The sequence below is a fragment of the Dipteris shenzhenensis genome, chromosome 2, assembly GCF_047967505.1.
Source record: "Dipteris shenzhenensis isolate YYH24624 ecotype China chromosome 2, Dip_SZ_1.0, whole genome shotgun sequence".
NCBI lineage: Eukaryota > Viridiplantae > Streptophyta > Polypodiopsida > Gleicheniales > Dipteridaceae > Dipteris > Dipteris shenzhenensis.
In genome coordinates, this window is record NC_141597.1 from 29,899,497 (window position 1) to 29,919,723 (window position 20,227).

The window sequence follows — 20,227 nt, forward strand, 5'->3', positions numbered from 1 at the left end:
CAACACACAGAATTTCCATCAAAGAGAGTTGCAGCCATACCATTTGAGATGAGAAAGAATTTCTTTCCAATTTGAAAACATTTTAGAGGAAAAAGGGCATGGGCATCCCTTAACTCTGCCATCACCAAGAAAATCCCATTGAGTGGGATCCCAATGCCCAAAAGCATGAATTGTCAACTTTGAAAGCAAGTGATGCATCATAGCAGTCCAAGGCTGGTCACTCTTCATAAATTTCGAACATCATCTATCCTGTATTGCCAACAGCTTCGCCCCCCGCCAACACCTCTTCCGCCTCCCGCGCCCTTCTCCTCTCCCCCGCCGGCTCCCCTCTCCGCCTCCTCTCCGCCCTCTTGCCTCTCCTCGCCTTCTTCTCTCCTCCCCTCCTTCTCTCCCCCCTCGCCTTCTCACCCTCCGTCCTCTTCCGCCCTCCATCCTCCTTGCCTTCATTCTTCCTCTTATGTCCTTGCCCCTTCCTCGTCTCCGCCTCCACCCTTGACGTTTTTCCCCCTTTTTCTTCTCCCTCCCTACAGCGGGAGCACTTGTGCTTGTGAAGGCGAAAGAAAAACCTTGGTGGTGACCCTTAGTCTGGCCAGAGGGGCTCTATGGTAGCGCCCTCGAATCCCACAGCCGTTAAGGTTCTTCTTTCCCCAACTGACAAGCAACAGGTACAGCAGGCAGTTCAGTCCCTCCAGGACAAGGCGCTTGTGGGCAGAATTGTGGGCCTCACGCCTACATGGAGACAGGTGCAAGATTGGATCCAGGCGAGCTTGGTATTAGAGGGAGACCTATGGACAAGGCGTTTTCCTCATCCAGTTGAGCTCCCCCGACACCGCCTCGACACTTGTGGAGCAGAGCCCCATACTCCTTGGCCCGCACCTTGTCTACCTCTTTCCTTGGTATCATGGATTCACAGTCAAGGACATGGATACGACACACCATGTTCCACGGTTTCCGATTACACTCCGCTTCCTAGGGCTCCCCAAGGAGTATCGAGCCATCCTCCCTTCCATTGGTCAGGCATTTGGGACAGTGCTTGAGTCCCCGCCAGAGACGGTCGGCTACCTCCGTTCTAGCATGGAGTCCCCAGGATCAGACTGGTGGTGGAGAGCCCGGAGTCCCTTCCAGAGTTGATCCTTTTAGAGACCGTGGAAGGGGGCACACTTCGTCAGAGGGTGGAGATCTTTGGGTTACCATGCCAGTGTCTTCGGTGCAGATAGATTGGTCACGATCTTCCTTCTTAGACAATTACAGGAGCTGGGTTATGACCAGGAGATCATATGTGCTGTTATGGTACTCTATGAGAGGGTTTCAGGTAGAGTCTGTATAGGAGCTAGACGGACATAGGAGATCATGAGCACTATTGGGGTCAAACAAGAGTGCCCTCTCTCGCTAACCCTATATGGCCTCTACATAGACGAGCTTGAGATATTTATAGAGACAGTAGGGTGGGCTGGATGCTTTCTCGCTGGTTCCTTGATTGAGATCTTGTTGTATGCAGATGACATTGTGTTATTATCCTCTTTTGTAGAGGGCCTTCAGAGACACTTAGATGCATTACAGTCATTTTGTGAGTCGCATGATTTGAAGGTCAACCTTGGTAATACACATCCAGAGCAGCTATGCACAGAAAGCAATTCATCTTTGATGGATCACCAGTTGAGATTGTTTCATCATACACTTATCTAAGAGTTCTCTATCTCTACGATGAGACCGGCGATGCAGGCCCGTTTGAGCAGAGAATGACAGTTTTTCCACTCACACTTTTAGGACCCTCGGACCAAGGCTCTCCTTTTTGACTCCTTGGTCTGGCTAGTAGGCATGTACGATAGCCCTTGTTGGGGACCAGATCTCTCAGATGTAGAGTGGGCTCGGGTAGAGCGTCTTTAGGTTCTTATGCTATCACGGATGATACATAGTAGCCGTCAGTTTCCCATTAGATCATTTAGGCTGAGTTTGGATCGTCTCCACCGCAGCTTGATGTGGCATTCTAGGTTCTCACATATCTGTACTGTGTCAGAGGATACAACGATTGCACTTCAGGGCGATGTAGACTACCCTAGCTAGCACTCTCCTGTGCTATGATCCTAGCAGCTGAGGGAGATCAAAGATGCTGGTACACACACACATGCGGGTGGTTTGGGAGATTGGGGCTCCACATGGACATATTACCCTCTGTATAGCATTGATGCACCATTTCTCCCACACTTGGGTATCATGAGGTCAACTAGGTCAATGAGAGGAACTTCTACAGCTACACACATTCAGGGCTTGGTGGGCACCGAGAGAGTTCCTAGTGCTCAGCTTCTTCAGAGATTACTGTTGTGCTTTTTTATGAGGGCCTTATTGATCCTCCATGATATACTCAGATTCACCATTGAGGATCTCTATTGGGCAGTTTCGGGTTTCATCACATTGACTCTGCATTGAGAGTGGGCGAGCTGAGGGAGTACCCAAGGAGAGGCACATATGTGCCTCATGTGATGTACAGGAGATCGAGTCAGAGAAGCATTTCATTTTTAGGTGCACGGTGCGGCTATTATCTCTTCAGAAATAGCTCCGGACTGTTCTCTTGCTTCCTTTCTTATCAAGATCAAACATAGGTGAACTCATCTCAGAGTATGATTACAGAGCTCTTCTAGCTAGACCACACAGGTCACCAATCCATGGGCAGTCCGTGAGGTAGAGATCTAGAGCGAGTAACATGACACACTAGAGAGAGGCGGACTCATCTCAGAGTATGATTACAGAGCTCTTCTAGCTAGACCACACAGGTCACCAATCCATGGGCAGTCCGTGAGATAGAGATCTAGAGCCAGCAACACGACACACTCGAGAGAGGACAGACGCACAAATTATGCTTGGAGACATCCCTTTCATGTTCAAGATTGGGGCATGGCCGGTAGGGGTTACCGTGACCCTTCTCAGATGCAGAGCCATCGCCAGGAGGCTACGCTGGACTGCACCCACAGGTAGGCACGAGTATTCTATTTCTAACCTTATACCACCACAGTCCCACCGGTCATTGGATACATCATGATTTGTTGTACTAGACCAGACTTGGCAGTGGATTTGATGTGATATGATGATGCTCATGTTATGACTATGTAGTACTGATGGGAATGATGCTCGTTTTAGTAGCTCCACCCTTTCATCTTGTTGTATCAAGTTTCTCATAGTCTCATGACCCATCGGTCTTAATAAACTATGTCTCTCTCTTTCAGACAGTGACAATCATCCACAGAGTTTGGGACTTACGTTGATGGTGACTATCAAGGCTGGCCCTAGAGTCATCCAGACGACTAGTAGAGACTAGTAGAGAGTAGGACAGAGACACATGGTATGCACGTATATCCACATGGTTGGCCAAGCATGGTATTCAAATGGACATGCTTTCCCCCTTTTAGTACAGCATGGACGCGCCTCCTCTTGAGTCGATCCCACGAGTCTCTGAGATAAACTGTATCATACCATTAGATCTCCTCTAGCTCCATATATCTTAGACTTTTTTGGGGGGGGGGGGGGGTCGGGGGGGGAGCCGGGAGCTCCCCACCAAGATCCAGTTTTATTGCGACCACTTCCTAGGAGTATCGAAGGAGGGATTCATCATCAGACCCTAGTATCTCGAGGACAGAGGAGTCTCACATACACTGAGGATCGCCATTGGACAGATGCGGGCTTCATCCCTTCATCAGCTAAGGATTGAGGCGAGGAGAGCAGCATGTATACCAAGAGAGCACCAAATCTGTATGTTATGCACATTGGGAGTGGTTGAGACAGAGGAGCATTTTTTTTGTTATTGCTCAGCTGACTATGAGATCCGAGGATGATACCACTGTCTCTACTAGGAGGGGAGCGGCTTCAATCCAGTCTCACAACTGATCCACTTCCATGACTAGGTCTCTGTTTGCTTGAGATGCGCAAACACAGGGAGACACTACTACGACATATTAGAGAGCAGCAGGAGGCAACCATGCCACAAGATATAGAGGCTGACCTAACATAGTGATGCGTCACAAATTTCTATGCATTTGAGTCAGCTCCAGCTAGCTGATATGTGGACAGCCTGAATCACTAGAGAGAGCCAACACGATTTCGCCGAGAGAGAGACGCAGAGTCCACTCGTGACATGGAGAGCGACTAAAGCACACTCTATTGAGGTCCGGCCTAGCACAGCTTTCCTAAGGGGAGATCGCCCAAGACGCAAGGGGTCACTTTGAACATAGCTCAACGAGTTCAGAGATTGAGGAGACCACGCTCCCCCCCCAAGCGTGGGATAGTCCGACAGACGCAGATCTGAGATATTTCCACTGCTCATAGACAAGCCACCACGGTGTCGGACTTCGGTTTCTGAGTGCCAACTCTCAGCCTGTTGCAGCTTGTATTTGATTTTTACTTGAGCTCTTGAGCTTTTTAGATCAACAAAGTACTCAACAAGGGCCCTAGAGCGCCCTTCGCTCCAGTCCCTTGAGGCTTGTATGAGTTTTTCCTTTTGGTGTATTTTGTCCCATAGGCCCGTGAGGCCTCCTGTGGACATTAATGCACCTCTCTCTCTCTCTCTCTCTCTCTCTCTCTCTCTCGCTCTCTCTCTCTCTCTCACTCAGCTCACGTCCATCGCTCAGCTCCGTCTGTCGCTCTCTCTCTCTCTCTCTCTCAGCTCACGTCCATCGCTCAGGTCCGTCTGTATTTTCCTTTCGGATGATTTTGTGTCCCATAGGCCATGTATGGCCTTCCGTGGACCTTTAATAAAATTTCTTTCTTTCTTTCTTTCTCTCTCTCTCTCTCAGCTCACGTCCATCGCTCAGGTCCACTAGACTGTCACCTTAGAACCAATCAGTCTGGTTAGTGTAACCAGGCAGTGTACCTGTCGGAAAACAACACAAAAAAATCAGAGAAAATCACAGAATTGCTGAGTTGAAAGAATGCATGCCTTTGCACAGAAAAAGGAAAAAAAGGAGAAAACAGATGGACGCTCAGGGACGCTCAGGGAATGTGTGAAGACAGTGGCAGTATTAACCCGAGTGCTGGACATTGTGGACTAAGGAGATGCCACAAACAAGGAGCTCCACCATGGCCTTCCAAGGAGCAAAAGTAGAGAAAGATATAGGCAGCAGTACAAGAGCTGAAGAGGCAAGTTCTTCTTTACCCTTAACATCTCCTTCCCCACCACCTCCAACGACCTCCCTTGCCTCCACCCCAACCCTTTCCTACCCACCTCCTTTACTCAATCGTCCTGTGGCTCCTACCCCATCTCCTTTACTTCCATCTCCCCCATCACTCCCGGTTACCTTCCTTGCCTCAATCCCAACCCTTTCCTACCCACCTCCTCTACTCAATCCTTCTCCTCCCCCTCCTTCAGCTTCACCTCCTTCCTCCCCTCCCCTAGTCCCTACCCATCCTCTTCCTTCCTCTTCCTCCCCTTCCCTATTCCCTACCCAGCCTCTTCCCTCCTCTTCTTCCCCTCCCCTAGTCCCTACCCAGCTTCTTCCCACCTCTTCCCACCTACCCTCCCTTTCAGCCCCTTCCTCCCCTAGTGTAGGCTCTTCTTCGGTCCCTGACTCCCTACTTCCTCCTACCGGATCTTTCTCTTCAGGACCTCCATTTTCTGCACCCCTCCTTTACTCGCCTTCTTACCCTCTTACCCCCTCATCCTTGTACCCCCTCTCCCCTTCACCCTCCACAGCGGAAGCAGTCCTGGCAGATAATCTGCGCTTGAGAGATTTAGTTATGCAGTGCATGGAGACTTGCAGACTTCAGGGCGCTGCGATTTAGTCTCTCACAGCACAGATACACACACTGACTGCTCAGCTATCGACAGTTGAGAGTCATAGATATGATCAGGACTCCCATATTCGCCAGCTTCATACCAGAGATATTGATCGGGACATCCAGTTACGGACACATGCTGAGCGCATAGTGCAGCTGGAGGCACGCATTCAGGAGCATGTTGTGGCATGCGATGATCGCCTCCAGCAGCTGCATGTAGCTCCTCCAGCTAGTGCAGCAGTTGAGGAGAGGCTGGCCACACTGCAGACAGAGGTACAGAAGACCTCAGAGTGGGTGGACGTTGTGTGTAGAGCCCCACAGGCCCAGCAGACCACAGTCTCTGAGACTATTGCCGAGAGTCAGCGGCGAGCTCAGAAGGCCCTCAACATCCGCATCCGCGGAGTTGAGCGATCAGATACGAGATCAGCCATGGATCAGGCGACAGATTTCATATCTGGGACACTCGGAGTTCAGGATCATGGCATAGTAGCTGCATATCGAGTGGGCCGGGATCCAGCACGGCACCAGCCACTTATCATCAGATTCAGAGATGTTGAGGCCCGTCTCGCAGTATTACGGAGGAGATCCAGATTGAGGGACCATCCACAGATTCACATGGATGAGGACCTTACAGCTCTTCAGTGGGAGGAGCATAGACGTCTCATTGCACAGAGGGATGTTGCCCGTCGTGAGGGCAAGTGGGCCGTGATCAGAGAGGGCAGACTTTTGATAGGAGCTATGCGATCTAGACCGGTTGGAGCCCACAGTTGACGACACGAGGCCTATGGGACACGTAGCCTGCCAGATAGCTTGAGTTTCGCAGTTTGGAACTGTAATGGTTCCCTCACAGCTCAGCCTGGCAACTTACGAGAGGCCTTTTTTGATCAGGACATCGTCTTCTTTACAGAGACCCATGAGAGCCCAGAGAGAGGCTTGCCGCAGGTGACAGGGTATGCCTGGGAGTCTGTCTTTCGACAACACACTAGACGATCAGGAGGAGTCAGAGGATCTGGCGGTGTGGCAGTTCTTTATAGAGAGCATCTCAGATCGATATTCACAGTCGTGAGGAGAGACCATCGGACCAGATATCTTTGGGTACGGATCAGGAGACCCCCCCTGAGAGACTTGTTTATTGCAGTATGCTACTTTCCCCCGAGACAGTCTCGTTATGCCTCAGATGGACCAGGACAATCACCTTTTGAGGATTTGTCAGCCGATGTATTGGAGTACTCACGCCGCGGAGAGGTCATCCTTTTAGGAGACTTCAACGCGAGGACATCAGACAGACAGGCAGAGATTTTGGACTTTGCTGAGGATCCAGTCTTAGTTCCAGCTGCCCCAGATGAGAGTTTTCCACGCTTATCTTCAGATAGAGGGGTAGAGGTGACAGATCAGGGACATCGCCTATTGGAGCTTCTCTCATCGCATGGCATGGTCATTTATAATGGACTTCGACAGTGGCCGCATTCATCCACAGCCACATGTTTTCCATTCGTGGGTGGTGGTACGAGCGTCATTGATTACGTCTTGGGTCCCCCGACTTTAATCCCTTTTGTACATAACCTCACAGTCGACCCTCTTATGCCTTCAGCCGATCATGCACGTCTGCACTTTATTCTTACCCAGATTCCTCATGCCCCCCCTTCTAGACATCATGAGCGTCAGCCATACTATGAGGTTCATTTTGACCACCAGTTCGATGATATTTATAGCCAGCTTCTGAGTAGTCTTCTTCGTCCGCACCTTCTCGATGCCCTACCCTCCACACAGGATCGGTGGGACCTTGTACATACCTCCATCATCTCGGCAGCCCACAAGTCCTTCCCCGTCACTTGCCACACATCCGGTCCTCCACCAGTCGGTCTTGTGCCTTGTAATGGATGGTATGATGAGGAGTGTAAAGAACTCCGCAGGAAGCTTCGCCTTGAGACACAGGAGAAGTCTCCCCTCCTCATTGAGACCAAGAAGAGTTACAAGCGTTTGGTGCGACGCAAAAAGCACCAATTTCTAGCCCGGAATGAGGAGGAGCTGAGAAGTTTACTTTTCAGCTGTGATTCCAAGGAATTCTGGAAGAAATTTCTTCGCTTGAAATCTCAAACTCCTCTTACAGACCCGCATGTTTGGCTTGCCTATACTTCCACTTTATATGATATTCCAGACCAGCCACAGATCGACTTATCCCATGTGCCTAGACCCACCTCCTCTGCCTTATTCTCATCCAGTAGTGTCCGAGCAGCAGTTCATCGTTTGAAGACTGGGAGAGCTAAGGACCATGATGGATTGCAAGCGGAGTATGTAATCCATGGGATTGATGCCTTAGCTACAGTCCTCTCCCATCTTTTTAACGAGTCCATTTGTACAGGTCTTCCACCTAGTTGGCTAGAAAATACTATAGTACCCATACACAAGTCGGGGGATCCTTTGGAGGCGTCGAACTACAGGACCATTATGATTGGCCATGTCATGGCCAAGATTTATGCGACCATTCTAGAAGGACATATAAATGACCATGCCGAGGCGACAGGTATGAGAGCTAGAGGGCAGGCAGGATTTCGTGCAGAGCACTCGACTCTAGATCATATCTTCACACTCAGGGCTTTGATTGAGGAGGCGAAGTCACGTAAGCAGTGGCTCTATTGTTGCTTCGTGGACTTCAGAAAGGCATTTGACACTGTGCCGCGTTTCAGACTCTTCCAGCGACTTTGTGACTTGGGATTCAGTGGGGAGATTCAATGGGCGATCATGGCCTTGTATGAGAGAGTCACAGGTAGAGTCAGGACACGGGCGGGGCTGTCGGGGGAAGTACGCAGTACGATAGGGGTGAAGCAGGGGTGTCCTTTGTCTCCGACACTCTTTGGTCTCTATATCGATGAGTTAGAGATGTACATACAGACGATGGGTGGTACAGGTTCTTTATTGGCAGGATCCACGATACTGATTCTCCTCTATGCAGATGACGTGGTTCTTATTTCTTCCTCCCAGCAGGGTTTACAGGCACATCTCCATGCACTCCACAGCTTTTGTCAGGACAGAGGGTTGTCTGTAAACCTTGGGAAGACCAAAGTCATGGTCTTCAACACGTCATACCAGGTTTATAGGAGAGGCGAGTTCTCTTTCACATTTGATGGGCAGGAGGTGGAGCTAGTCAGGGAGTATACATATTTGGGTGCCACATTTAGAGGTCCAATCTTCACCATGACGCATGCAGCACGAGATAGGATCAGTAGAGGATATGCCGCCTTGGCTCTTCTCGAAAGGCAGTGTGCACAGTCACATTTTCAGCATCCCGACACGAAGTCCTTACTTTTCGATACGCTGGTGAGACCTGCAGCCATGTATGCTAGCCCCTTTTAGGCAGGAGATCTCAGTGTTGCAGATTGGAGACGAGTAGAGAGGTTACAGATCATCATGTTCTCCAGATTGATCAGAGCGAAGCCCACGGTACCGCATCAGATTATGCTCGCAGAGTTCGGAGCTACACCCCTAGCGCTAGATGCAGCATTTCAGTCAGTTACATACTTGCATAGGATCAGGGCGCTCGGAGACTCAGCAGCAGGCAGAGCACGATTACCGTGGCTAGCACTGACATCCTCGCAGATTTTAGCGGAGAGAGGTCATACTTTTTGTTGGTACCACACACTCTCCACATGGCTCACCTCGTTGGGCTTGGATATGGATAGGTTGCCACCATTTCGATACAGCATAGATGCCCCTCGCCTCCCTCTCACTCGACATGAGCTCAGTCAGGTTATCAGGGCAGATTTGTTGCAGCTACACACGTTTCGCACTTGGGTTCATCCCACGAAGCTTCCTACGAAGATGGCCACATATCGTGACCATTTTCTCAGGATTTCAGAGGATGGCTTCATCATATCCCCAGGATATATCGGCGTTCATATGTCGCACTCACTCAGGATTGCCTTGGGCCAGCTCAGGGTATCTTCCCACAGATTAGACGACGTTGAGGCCGGCAGGATGCGTCGTACAGCTACCGGACATAGACCCAGGCGAGAGACTAGGATATGCCCTTGTTGCACTATGGGGGAGGTGGAGACTGAGGAGCACTTTGTTTGCAGATGCCCTTTATATTATGAGATTCGTGGCAGATTTCACTGTTTATTTGGGCACGGATTTGGACCTCTCTCTCGGATTATGGAGTATGAGGATCAGTATTGCTTAGCGTTGTTCATCAGGGAGATCACCAGATACAGAGAGAGATTCCTCAGAGAGCACCGTCGCATCCCTGCCAGAGACCTGGTTATTCATGAGGAGCAGGACGAGGCGCAGGACCATGAGCACAGAGATAGCCCATCTTGCCAGAGAGCACCGATGGTTCCACCCCGAGGATGTACATACGACATGATCCGGCAGCACTGCAGGATGATCTTACACAGAGGCCGTACCCGTCGCTTTATTTCTAGACGACGGAGGATGATGGCAGATTTTCGGAGGAGATTGCTCCATGGAGACTTGGCACCGCCAGCAGCCCACTTGACACTTGCCCAGATCTTCACACTCATGGCAGGAGGCATGGTCGATGGCCATGACTTCCATCATTTCTTTGGATCACAGACCCCTTAGGGAAGACGATGTTCCTCATGTTTCATATTTTACATTTTGTATCAAGGCATTTTTGGTACTCTATTTCATTTCATTTTGTATCTAGGATTTTTGTAGCCATTTTTGGCATCTTAGCTGTATTACGATGAGGCCACCTAGTTGGCGCATCGTTGATGATGTATTTTCCTTTCGGATGATTTTGTGTCCCATAGGCCATGTATGGCCTTCCGTGGGACCTTTAATAAAATTTCTTTCTTTCTTTCTTTCTTTCTCTCTCTCCCTATGTGGGTGGAATCCATGTAACTTTATAGTCCTACAAGCTGTCCCTAGATAGGGAACATGCAATCACAACATTGGAAAATGTCATTGTAGGACAAGTAAGCAAGAGAATCTATCTGAACAAACACACAAACAATCATAGAATGATTGCCTTAGTGACATTCGAAAGAGGTGAAACTTGGAAAAATTGGGTCACCAAAGACTCTATGATTTCTGGTTTTCCACAGAGTCCCAAGTCCCCAATAACGAACCCAAGTGAAAAAAAGATGAAACGCTTGCCTCCATGTGTAGATCCAAAATAGCCAAAAATGGTTGCGAAAGCAAGCAATATGAAGCTGAGCCTAGAGACGCTACTGTAGAAGAAGTAAAAAGTCCACGAGTCTTAGGGCAATGCCAAAAAAGGTGAGGCAAGGATCCCTGGGAGCCAGACATCTGTGACAAGCACTAGGAGTAATATGTCTACGTGCCAAGAGTTGGCCAAATGGAATGACTCAGAGCATTGCCCGCCACAAAAAAAACTATTGACCAAGAGGAAGTTTGCAGCTCCAAAGCTGCCGCAATCTTTTCTGCCACCACTTTGCATTACGATTCATAGACCAAATTCAATTTGCTCGATCTGAAATCCAAGGTGGAGGCATCAAAACCTTATACAAACTGTCGACGATGACATCAGCCAATAGTAATGGACGAGTGCTTGAACCCTAGCAGTATAGAGCCCAATCCATAAGGCAGTAAGTGAGCTCTATCTTTGGCACCGGTAGGAAACATTGAAGCATTTGAGAAAGATAATGCGAAAGGGTCGATAATGCAGCCCCAAACCATACTGTCTGATTGTTGAAGGAAAAGATAATAGAGTACCATCAGCATGAAGCACATCTTTCAAATTGAATCTCTTTGGACGAAGTAAAGTAATAGCGTCTGGGTTCCTGCAAGGCCAATGAACGATTAAACATCTTTGACCAATGCAAACTCTCATCACGCAAGGGATTCCCATCAAGAGAGTTACACTTAAGTGAGTATTTCTTTCCAATCAAAAAGCATTAGGGAGACAAAGGGGCAGGGCATCCCTCAACTCTGCCATCAGCATACCCCAGTAGAAGATCTCATTGAGTGGGCTGCGAGCGGCCAAATGCATGAGTAGTCAAATATGAAAGCAAGTGACGCATCATAGCAGCCCAAGGCTGGTCACCTTGCATAAATTCCAGCATCATTTTTCGTTCTGCTACCAAGATATGTATATGAATATTCAAGATATTTAGACTACCATGCAGCTTTGGCGAATAGAGGTGCTTGATTGAGAGTAACCCAATGCTCTTACGGCTGTGCTTCGACCTCTAGAAGGTCTTCATAAGAAACATGCAATATCCTTCTTGCCAAACATCATCAAAGGTAAAAGGAACTGTATGTAGGCAACCAAAATCGGTTGTGCTATACGGAGTCAAACATGCAGTGGCCAAGTAGCTAACTTCCAATATTCCAACTTCTTTTTAAACTTTCGAGCACCCAATCCGTTCGTTGGTGGCGAGTGACCAGCAGCCACCTCAAGGGGTAACCAAGATGACGAACAAGTTGACTGGGCAAAACAATTTCTCGAGCCACAAAAGATGATGCCAGTCTTTAGCATGCAAAGGCAGAAGCTTGGATTTTAAAAATCACCCGTAGGCGAGTAGCCAATCCATACAATGATAAATCAGGCATGAGTTGCAAAAGATCCTTCTCAGTATTCTTAGGATACATTAGTAGGCACAATATGATCTTTATATTGAAGCATCGGATGAATGGATATTGCATATAGCAATGCACTAAGAGGGCATCCCTCACAACGATGGAGAGTCCACTTATTAGAAATGTCCCCAGACGAGTCGGGGTCTAGATTGCAGACTCTTTCGATCACTTCAAAGAATAATTTTGTGATCTCCTAATGTTTGGGGCCGTGTGTCATAGTATGTCTCATGAGCCTAGGAGAGAGAGAGAGAAAGAGAGAGAGAGAGAGAGAGAGTACCATCGTCGGGAGGCCTTGCAGGCCTATGAGACAAAGTACAATCATAGAGTAACTCATACAAGCCATTCCGAGCTGAAGTAGAGGGCTCGCTAAGGCCCTTTGCTGAGTATTATGCTATACTAAAAAACTTAAACCTCAATAAATAAAACCAGTATTCAATCTCAGAGTCAAAATCAAAATACATAGCTAGGTGTCATGGTGGCTCTCCTATGGGCTGCGAAAACGTCTTGTATCTGTGTCTATCGGGTCGTCTCTCTCTGTGGCAGGAGGTACAGTCTCTGTGGATCTCTGTATCAGCCAATGGGCCAGAGCGACACCTTTGGTCGAGCGTCCCCTCCAAGTAGAGTCGTGATAGGCTGAACCTCCATCTGGTCTGCTGTCTCTGCATCTCTGGCTGCATCTCTGCTCGCCATCATCTCATCCCACTGACCCACATGCTTCTTATATCATGTATGCCCTCCTCCTTCATTCCACCATGTCCGGGGGCAGACCCGAAAGCGTAAAAATCAGTGACATGTTGCTGAGCTCGATCAATAACATTCTCATGTGTCACTGCCTCCTTCCGCTCTCTGATCTGGCATACACATACATACATACATGCATACATAGATTACTCACCAAGAACCCCAATATAACTGGCAAGCTTGTAGCCTCCTCTCTCACTCTCCTTTCTCTCCCCATACAATAATTTCTGGCAAGCTTGTAGCCTCCTCTCACACTCTTCTTTCTCTCCCCATACGATAATTTCTGCACCCTGTTTCTGTTCTATCTTCACCAACTCCACTTCACCTTCTCTCGGTAACCTGGTGCCTTTTCCATTGGAAGCCATGATTCTTCTCTCCATCCATTGGTAGAGGTCCTTAGCCTTTTGAAGTCTTATCTTCTCCGTGAAATTATCCACTCGCTCCCTCCTTGATACCCTCTCGACTCTCATGTTTTGCGCAAGAAGATTGCACCATCTTTAGGTGGTGCTTTGGTTTCCTCATTGACTCCCATAACACTATTGTAACTGCTCCATGTGGATTGACACCCATGTGCCATTGTTACTTTGCACTAAGCTGCTCTTGGTTCTCTTCATTGTTCATGTATTGCACTTGTATGTGGATTCATAAGAATCCTGTCTTCAAAACATGGACTAGAACTAGTGTTGGTCCTTGGACCATATCAAGTTTGGTCATTTAGAGTGGAATTGGGTCAACAATGGGTATCTCCAAACTCGGTTCCGTTACCAGTCCTCCCTTGTTCATGCTTTTGTCTTGGTTTCCTAACCTTCCTTTGTGCGTGCTTCTCTCCTAACTTACAAATATCAAACACTGAATCTAAAGGGGGAAAGGAATAGGTGTAACAAAGGAGTTTATATTAGTAAAATGGCAATTTAGAGAAGCGCATGTTGCCACTTGATCACCCAAAAAGAGTTGTTGGCCTTGTCCTCCATGCAAATTTCCATACGTCTTTTGCTCGGGTAGCACAAACTCTTCCTCCTGCTCCTTTGTCTCTTCTCATCTTCTCTTCCCTTTACCTAGAAAGAGTCCATAAAGAACATTGCTAGTCTTTGTGTTTTGTTGCTCTATCGAACATTATCTGGCCTTGGTGACTTCCAAAAATTAAGCCTGGAACTTCTATTTCTGTTTAACAGTGTCTAGAAAATCTCGTAAAATTGGAAGTAATCTTATCACATTGTACCCTAATGTAGGAGTAAAAATGATACTAGGCCTTCTCACCTTGCCAATCACTTTAATTAGCACATCCACTAGGTTCAGGAAATACTATCTTATCTTGTCAATTTATACCTTGGTAGAAGCTTGCCTCCTTATTATGGCAACATTTTAGGAGGGATGCCCTTTAGAAATCCATCAAGAATAGGAACATCACGATTTTCTTCTAGCCATTCATTCATGTAGGGATTGTAGTGAATCAATCAAGGAACACTTTTGAAGCTGAACTTGTTGCCCTCAATGCTTGACTATTGATGATTCTATTCAGCATCCAAACATGCAAATATTATTTGGGCTAGGATTGCAAGACTTATTAATAGGTTATGTTCCTCTCACTTCATTACTTGGGGCTCACTAAGTTACCTCTCTTTGAGAGAGCCTTAAGTTTTCTATGAGTGTAATGATTTGACATCCTCTTGTAGAGTTCTACTGACTTGACACTACTCCTACTTCTCAGTATAGACCTCCACCCACATCGTTGGACACAAATTGGGAGAGTATTTCTGGCATCATTGCCTGGCACGTCTGTAGGTTAGATGTCTAAAGGCTATAGAGGTCAACCAAGCTCATACCATGACCAACACCTAGACATATATTATACACACGTCATGGACATTAGTCTAGTATGCAAGGGACTTTGAGATCAACATTGTCCAAGAGGACACTTTTCTCAGAGACGGAAGAGGCGATTTCTTCTCTTTTATTGGCCTAATGTAGTTTCTTTCCAGATGTTCATATGGTTAGATTTTTTGAGTGATACTCCATCAATAATTTCTCATGCTTTGCATAATGTATATGTGCTTTAAGTGTTACTTTTGGTATTGTTTTCACATTTTTTAAAGGATGGCACTTTTGTTAAAAGAAGGGGGGAGAGTTGCACTAATGGCAAATAGTCTTTGTTAGACTTGTTTGCTTCTTATTTGTATCATCAATTGAAAGACAGTAAAGATATAATTTTTTGGGTATCAACAGATGGACAAACTTTAGGAGTTATTAACATCAAATGGAATATAGAGGTTTGAATGCAGTGCCTAAATATAGTATGTTAGCACATTTATGTTGATTGTTTTGCATATATAGTGCTTTGGGTGTATTGTTGAATATTCTGACGTCCATGATATAGATCTTAAAGACTTCATCAGTCATCTATGTGGCTTTCATTAAACACATGGTATTTTGGATTCAATGTTTACCTTGTAATTTACATCTCTTAATACTTGTCACAGAAGATTGGAGATTTGCACAACCACATTGATGAGTCTAATGGAAGACTTTTAAATAACAAATTACAATCTGCTGCTTCTCTATGGAGGATATGCAATGAATTGGAACAAAGTCTCATTGAGGCTCGCAATCAAATACTACTATTTTCTAGTGCCACTGAAGAGATGCTCGTTATAAAACCCACAACAAAGAAGCAAAATAGAAAAGCAAAAGTACAAACATGCTCTTTAAAACCAATGGGTGGGCATATAAGAAGTAGAACTCAAGGTGTCATCGGTAAGCCATCCTTTCAAAAAGAAATAGAGATCCCAGTTAAGAATAAAACTCAAGAAGTAACTCCTTTCAAATAGACAAATGTCATGGCATCATTCTTATCATTAGAAATCTTGAGGATGAGTTCCGGTGCATTTTACCAATATACAAGACCTACTCATCTTTTGTGAAGAGCAGTGAAATGATTCTTCCCTGAGCGATCTCCATATGGATGCAAAAGTCATTCATAGCATTGATGAAGCTCTCCACAATACCTTCATTGAACCTTTTCTTTTGTAGTTTGTAGCTTGACTCGGCCAGTTTATAGTCCCATATCTTAAGGAACCTTTTCAATTCTAGCTATCATCCTCTCTCTTCTTAGGGCTTCAAGTTCCATGCATCAATGATGTATAAGTGTACCATCATTTCAATTATTCACACAATAGTATGAAGGGCATAAATGCGTACTCTAGGAATTTCGAGAGCTAAACTCCAAGATAGATTTTTTCCCAGAATATCACTATTTGGTGTCTTAGTTTAATTGATCTCTATAAGTTTACAAGCCCATTGTATTTTCTTGTCTCTACCTATCCCTTGTGATACTCTCTTTTGCATGAACAATGGACAATGATGGCTTGTATTTACTACATTAATATATCATCATAATTGGGATATTAGGTTGGTCAAAGAACCAATTCAAAATTGAATGTGAACCTTTTGGCATCTACAAAACCAACTCACATTTTATTTCAAAATATTCTAAGTTTTTTTTCATTACGTAATGCAAATTCAAATGTAGCTAGCCACAAAAAATCTATTGTTCTTGATTGCATGTTGAATTGCCTTGCGGTAGCAAGGTCAAGTCCAAGGTTCATTATGCTATTCATTAATGTCAACTTAAATCTTTCAAAAATTTGACCTTTGACCACCTCACTTTTGTTAAGTTTTAGGACAATCTTTAGTTGACCATTGCATTCTGCCCCCATAGGAAAATCATAAAACTTGACTATGGCTTGCACAAATCTTCAAACATCCATCACAAAGTTAATGCTTGTGAGTTCTAGTTCTTTACACTCTCCAACCTTATTTCTCACAGTTATTGTACTACGTACATACTGGGCTCGTTGACTAAATCAAGTATCCACAAATTGAGAGCATGCCGATCCTTCTCGACATTGGTTAGTTTGAAAACAAGGCCTTAACTTTTGCTCCCACAAAAAAGCATGCTTGTTTTAAGATCTTAAAAATGATCTGATATGCCCTTATACTTATGCTTGCAGTATCACAGACTCCTTGTGCATTAGTTGCATTGAATTGTTCCACAACTTTGTTCATTGAATCATATGTTATCTTTGATTTTATACTTTTGAATTTGGGATGTTTTATAGTAGATTTTAACGTTTTATCATAAACACTAAACTCATAGTATTAGAGTGTTCATCATGGATAGACATTGGTCCTAGAACAATCCTACAAGCTCTTACTTGATGCTTCTAGTAATCACTTTTCTTGGATATTTCATCCATTGGATGCAATTTCCTCTTATGAAGTCTTGGACCCATCATAGTATCTTTCATGAGTATAAATGATTTTCACAATTTTTTGATCTGATCATTTAGAGATGTATTTTGTATGTGTAAGTGAACTGGATTTAGATTGCTCTCTCCTAATTGAGCATGTAATGTTCAAATTTTTACCTAGAACTCATGATTTTCCTTCTCTATGCTAGTATTCCATGTTTCTTTCTCAACCATCTCAAGACTTATAGCTTGCATAGATGATACCAGATATTGATTTCAAGCCTCTAACATTGCAATCCTTTGGTGTTTTGCGTGAAGGATAGATAGATTAAGGCTACTTGCTACATGGGCATTTAGCCTTTGATAATATCCCTAAAATCCATTCTCACCCTTACAGAAACCTTTATAACTCTGGTAAATCCATGGAATTGTGAAGCATGTTCAGAACAAGCATCTACTGGATATATCTTCCCATCTAACCACAAATTCATATGTATTTTTCCTTCATTTCATAGACTTACTAAATCAATTTCACTTGCTAAATAGGATTCATTCCTCTTTAGAAATAGTACATTCTTAGTATCACCAATCAAGCGTCTATCTCCGAGCGTATAGAAGAAAGTACATAGGTAGGCCAATTGGTGAAGATGATTCTTAGAACTTCTTGAATATATTTTGGAAGGTAGTTAACAGAAGTTAGGCAAATTGGTGAAGATGATTCTCATATCTCGAATAGATTTTGGAAGGTAGTTAACAGGAACGTCAAGTCTAGATAAGCTTGAGTTTAATTTAAGTGTAGAACCCAATGTAGAATGGCTCAGAGTAGAGTCTTAGACATTGTTAAGCAAGTGTTGCTTAAGATAGAGATAGGTTTGTGCCTTGAGCCAAGGCGGGTGTGTGTGAGGCTGTTGTGCCAATACTTTGTTCCATGAGCACCTTTTTACAAATGGCCGTTTGCAATGGGCGTCAAGCCCTTTGCTTTATAGTAATATAAGTGGTTGGATGTTTCATGTATTGCTTGCCTTCGTTTCTTCATTGCTCAATCACTTGTCTCCATACGGTTTTGCCCACACTTGTGCAACCCAATTTTAGGCTTGCTTCTCTGCATCCAAGCATTGATTAGGACGTTATATGTCCAACAATCCTCGGAGTGCAAGAAATAACATCTTCACGAACCAAGGACTTTGACAGGCATCGAGCACAGTGCACATCAAGCACTAGGTGCACGGTTAATTGAGGGGTGAGAGGAAAAGACCATCAACATGTGATGATCCTGCTGGGGAAAGTGCTACAAGAACGAGTGGATTGACCAATAGCAGTCTGTAGTAGGTACAAGTGCATAGTCACACATACTAGTAGTTCATGATGACAAGCAAAAAGCTACAACAATTGGTTGGTTTAGCATATTACTACAGTCCAAAAGACTGTTGTATATGGAGCCTGATTTTTTTAAAAGAGATTGTTTGTTTTTTTTCGTGCTTTGGACCCAGGTCTTCTTATACCCATTCCATGAGGGGGGGGGGGGGGGGCGGCAACACTCCCCTGGGACATCATTGGGGGGTTTCAAGGGGCCCGATGACATGCATTAGGCCCCCCTTGGCGGGGGTTCAGGGGAAGCACCGTCGAAGTAAAAAATACATGAAAATTGGTCCATGAGTTGCTTATGAGTTGTGTGGTCAAAAATGTAAGATAAGGGTGTGGCTCACATAGCAAGAAAGTAGTGGATATACTGCTTGTGTCTTGTACCTTCTTTGCCGACAGTGGGTGAACCACGTATATTGGTGTCTCTTTGTCTCTTCCATTCTATGCGCTTTCTATATTGTGTATTTTACACGTTCCTCTTCTTGCATTGTGGCTTTGATATCACGTTACTCCTAATAAAGACGACTTGCAACTTTTTAAAATCTACGTGACAATAGGCATCTAGATGGAGGATTGTAGCTAGCTAATTTATGGAGTGCTTCAAGATTTAACAAATGTCTAGCACACGCTCAAAAAGATGCCAATACTATGCATCCATGCAAGAGGAACACCTGCGCTGAGGCGAAAGGATTTGGAAGAATACGACTAGTTTGGGACCTGGAATAAGTTTGCGGCCAGGGATGGATGATTGGCGATAGAGAATGGGAGTAGTAGATAGCCCCTAGTAGCGGTGAAGAGCATAAGGTTAAGAAGACCTGGCCACACATTTGGAGAGAGGGCATCTAACGACTACCTCCAGATCAAGATTGGAGCAATTCTTGAGTTGACATTGCGAGGAGCTAGCTATGGAAGGGCCCTCAAGCCGATGGCATGAAGACTTTGAGCATTCATCCACTGAGAGCCAAGATTTAGAGTCCTTCTAAGAATCCACGATTGCAGCCATTGATAACTTTGAGCGCCCATCAAGTCCAGAGGGGCCAGACGTGCCTTGAATTGAAGACGTCACATGGTGGAAGGTGAGGCGTGCCTCAAACTGGCAAGAACATTTCATATGAAAGAAGGTGAGCCATGAGCAAGCCCGGACTATGGTTGGCAAGTCCCAAAACAATGACAACAAAGAATTGTAGTAGGAGCAAGAGAGGCAATGTAGGATCCAAGCCATGAGCATGGCTACCCCGGTTCTCACTAGGCTTCGAGCCTTGAGTCACGACAAGGTTTTGAGTATGAACGTTATATACGCCAATATCCAAGATATACCAAGTCCAAGCAAGCGTCTGACAATGAAAGATGCAACCGACTTGAGGAAAGACGAGACGAGTATCTAATAGAGAAAGACATGTTTGAACAAAAACTAGTGACCCCGAGTCCCACGAGCATCTACTCAAAGATATGGTGGTAGACTAGAAGTAAGGAGACGAAGCCCAACACCTAGGCATGTCCACAGTGATGGTTGCTGATATGGGGCAAGGAGGTGCTCAGAACATCGGCTT

At 45.5% G+C, this 20,227-nt stretch overlaps 1 protein-coding gene across 1 annotated transcript in view; it reads left to right on the plus strand.

The window, feature by feature from the left end:
- Window positions 1-20,227, plus strand: part of LOC147904600 (uncharacterized) — an 86,101-nt gene that overhangs the window by 42,510 nt on the left and 23,364 nt on the right. The window contains exon 8 of the mRNA XM_087391846.1: window positions 15,549-15,819. Within this exon, the coding sequence (XP_087247972.1) occupies window positions 15,549-15,819 (271 nt within the window). The remainder of the gene's footprint in view (window positions 1-15,548; window positions 15,820-20,227) is intronic.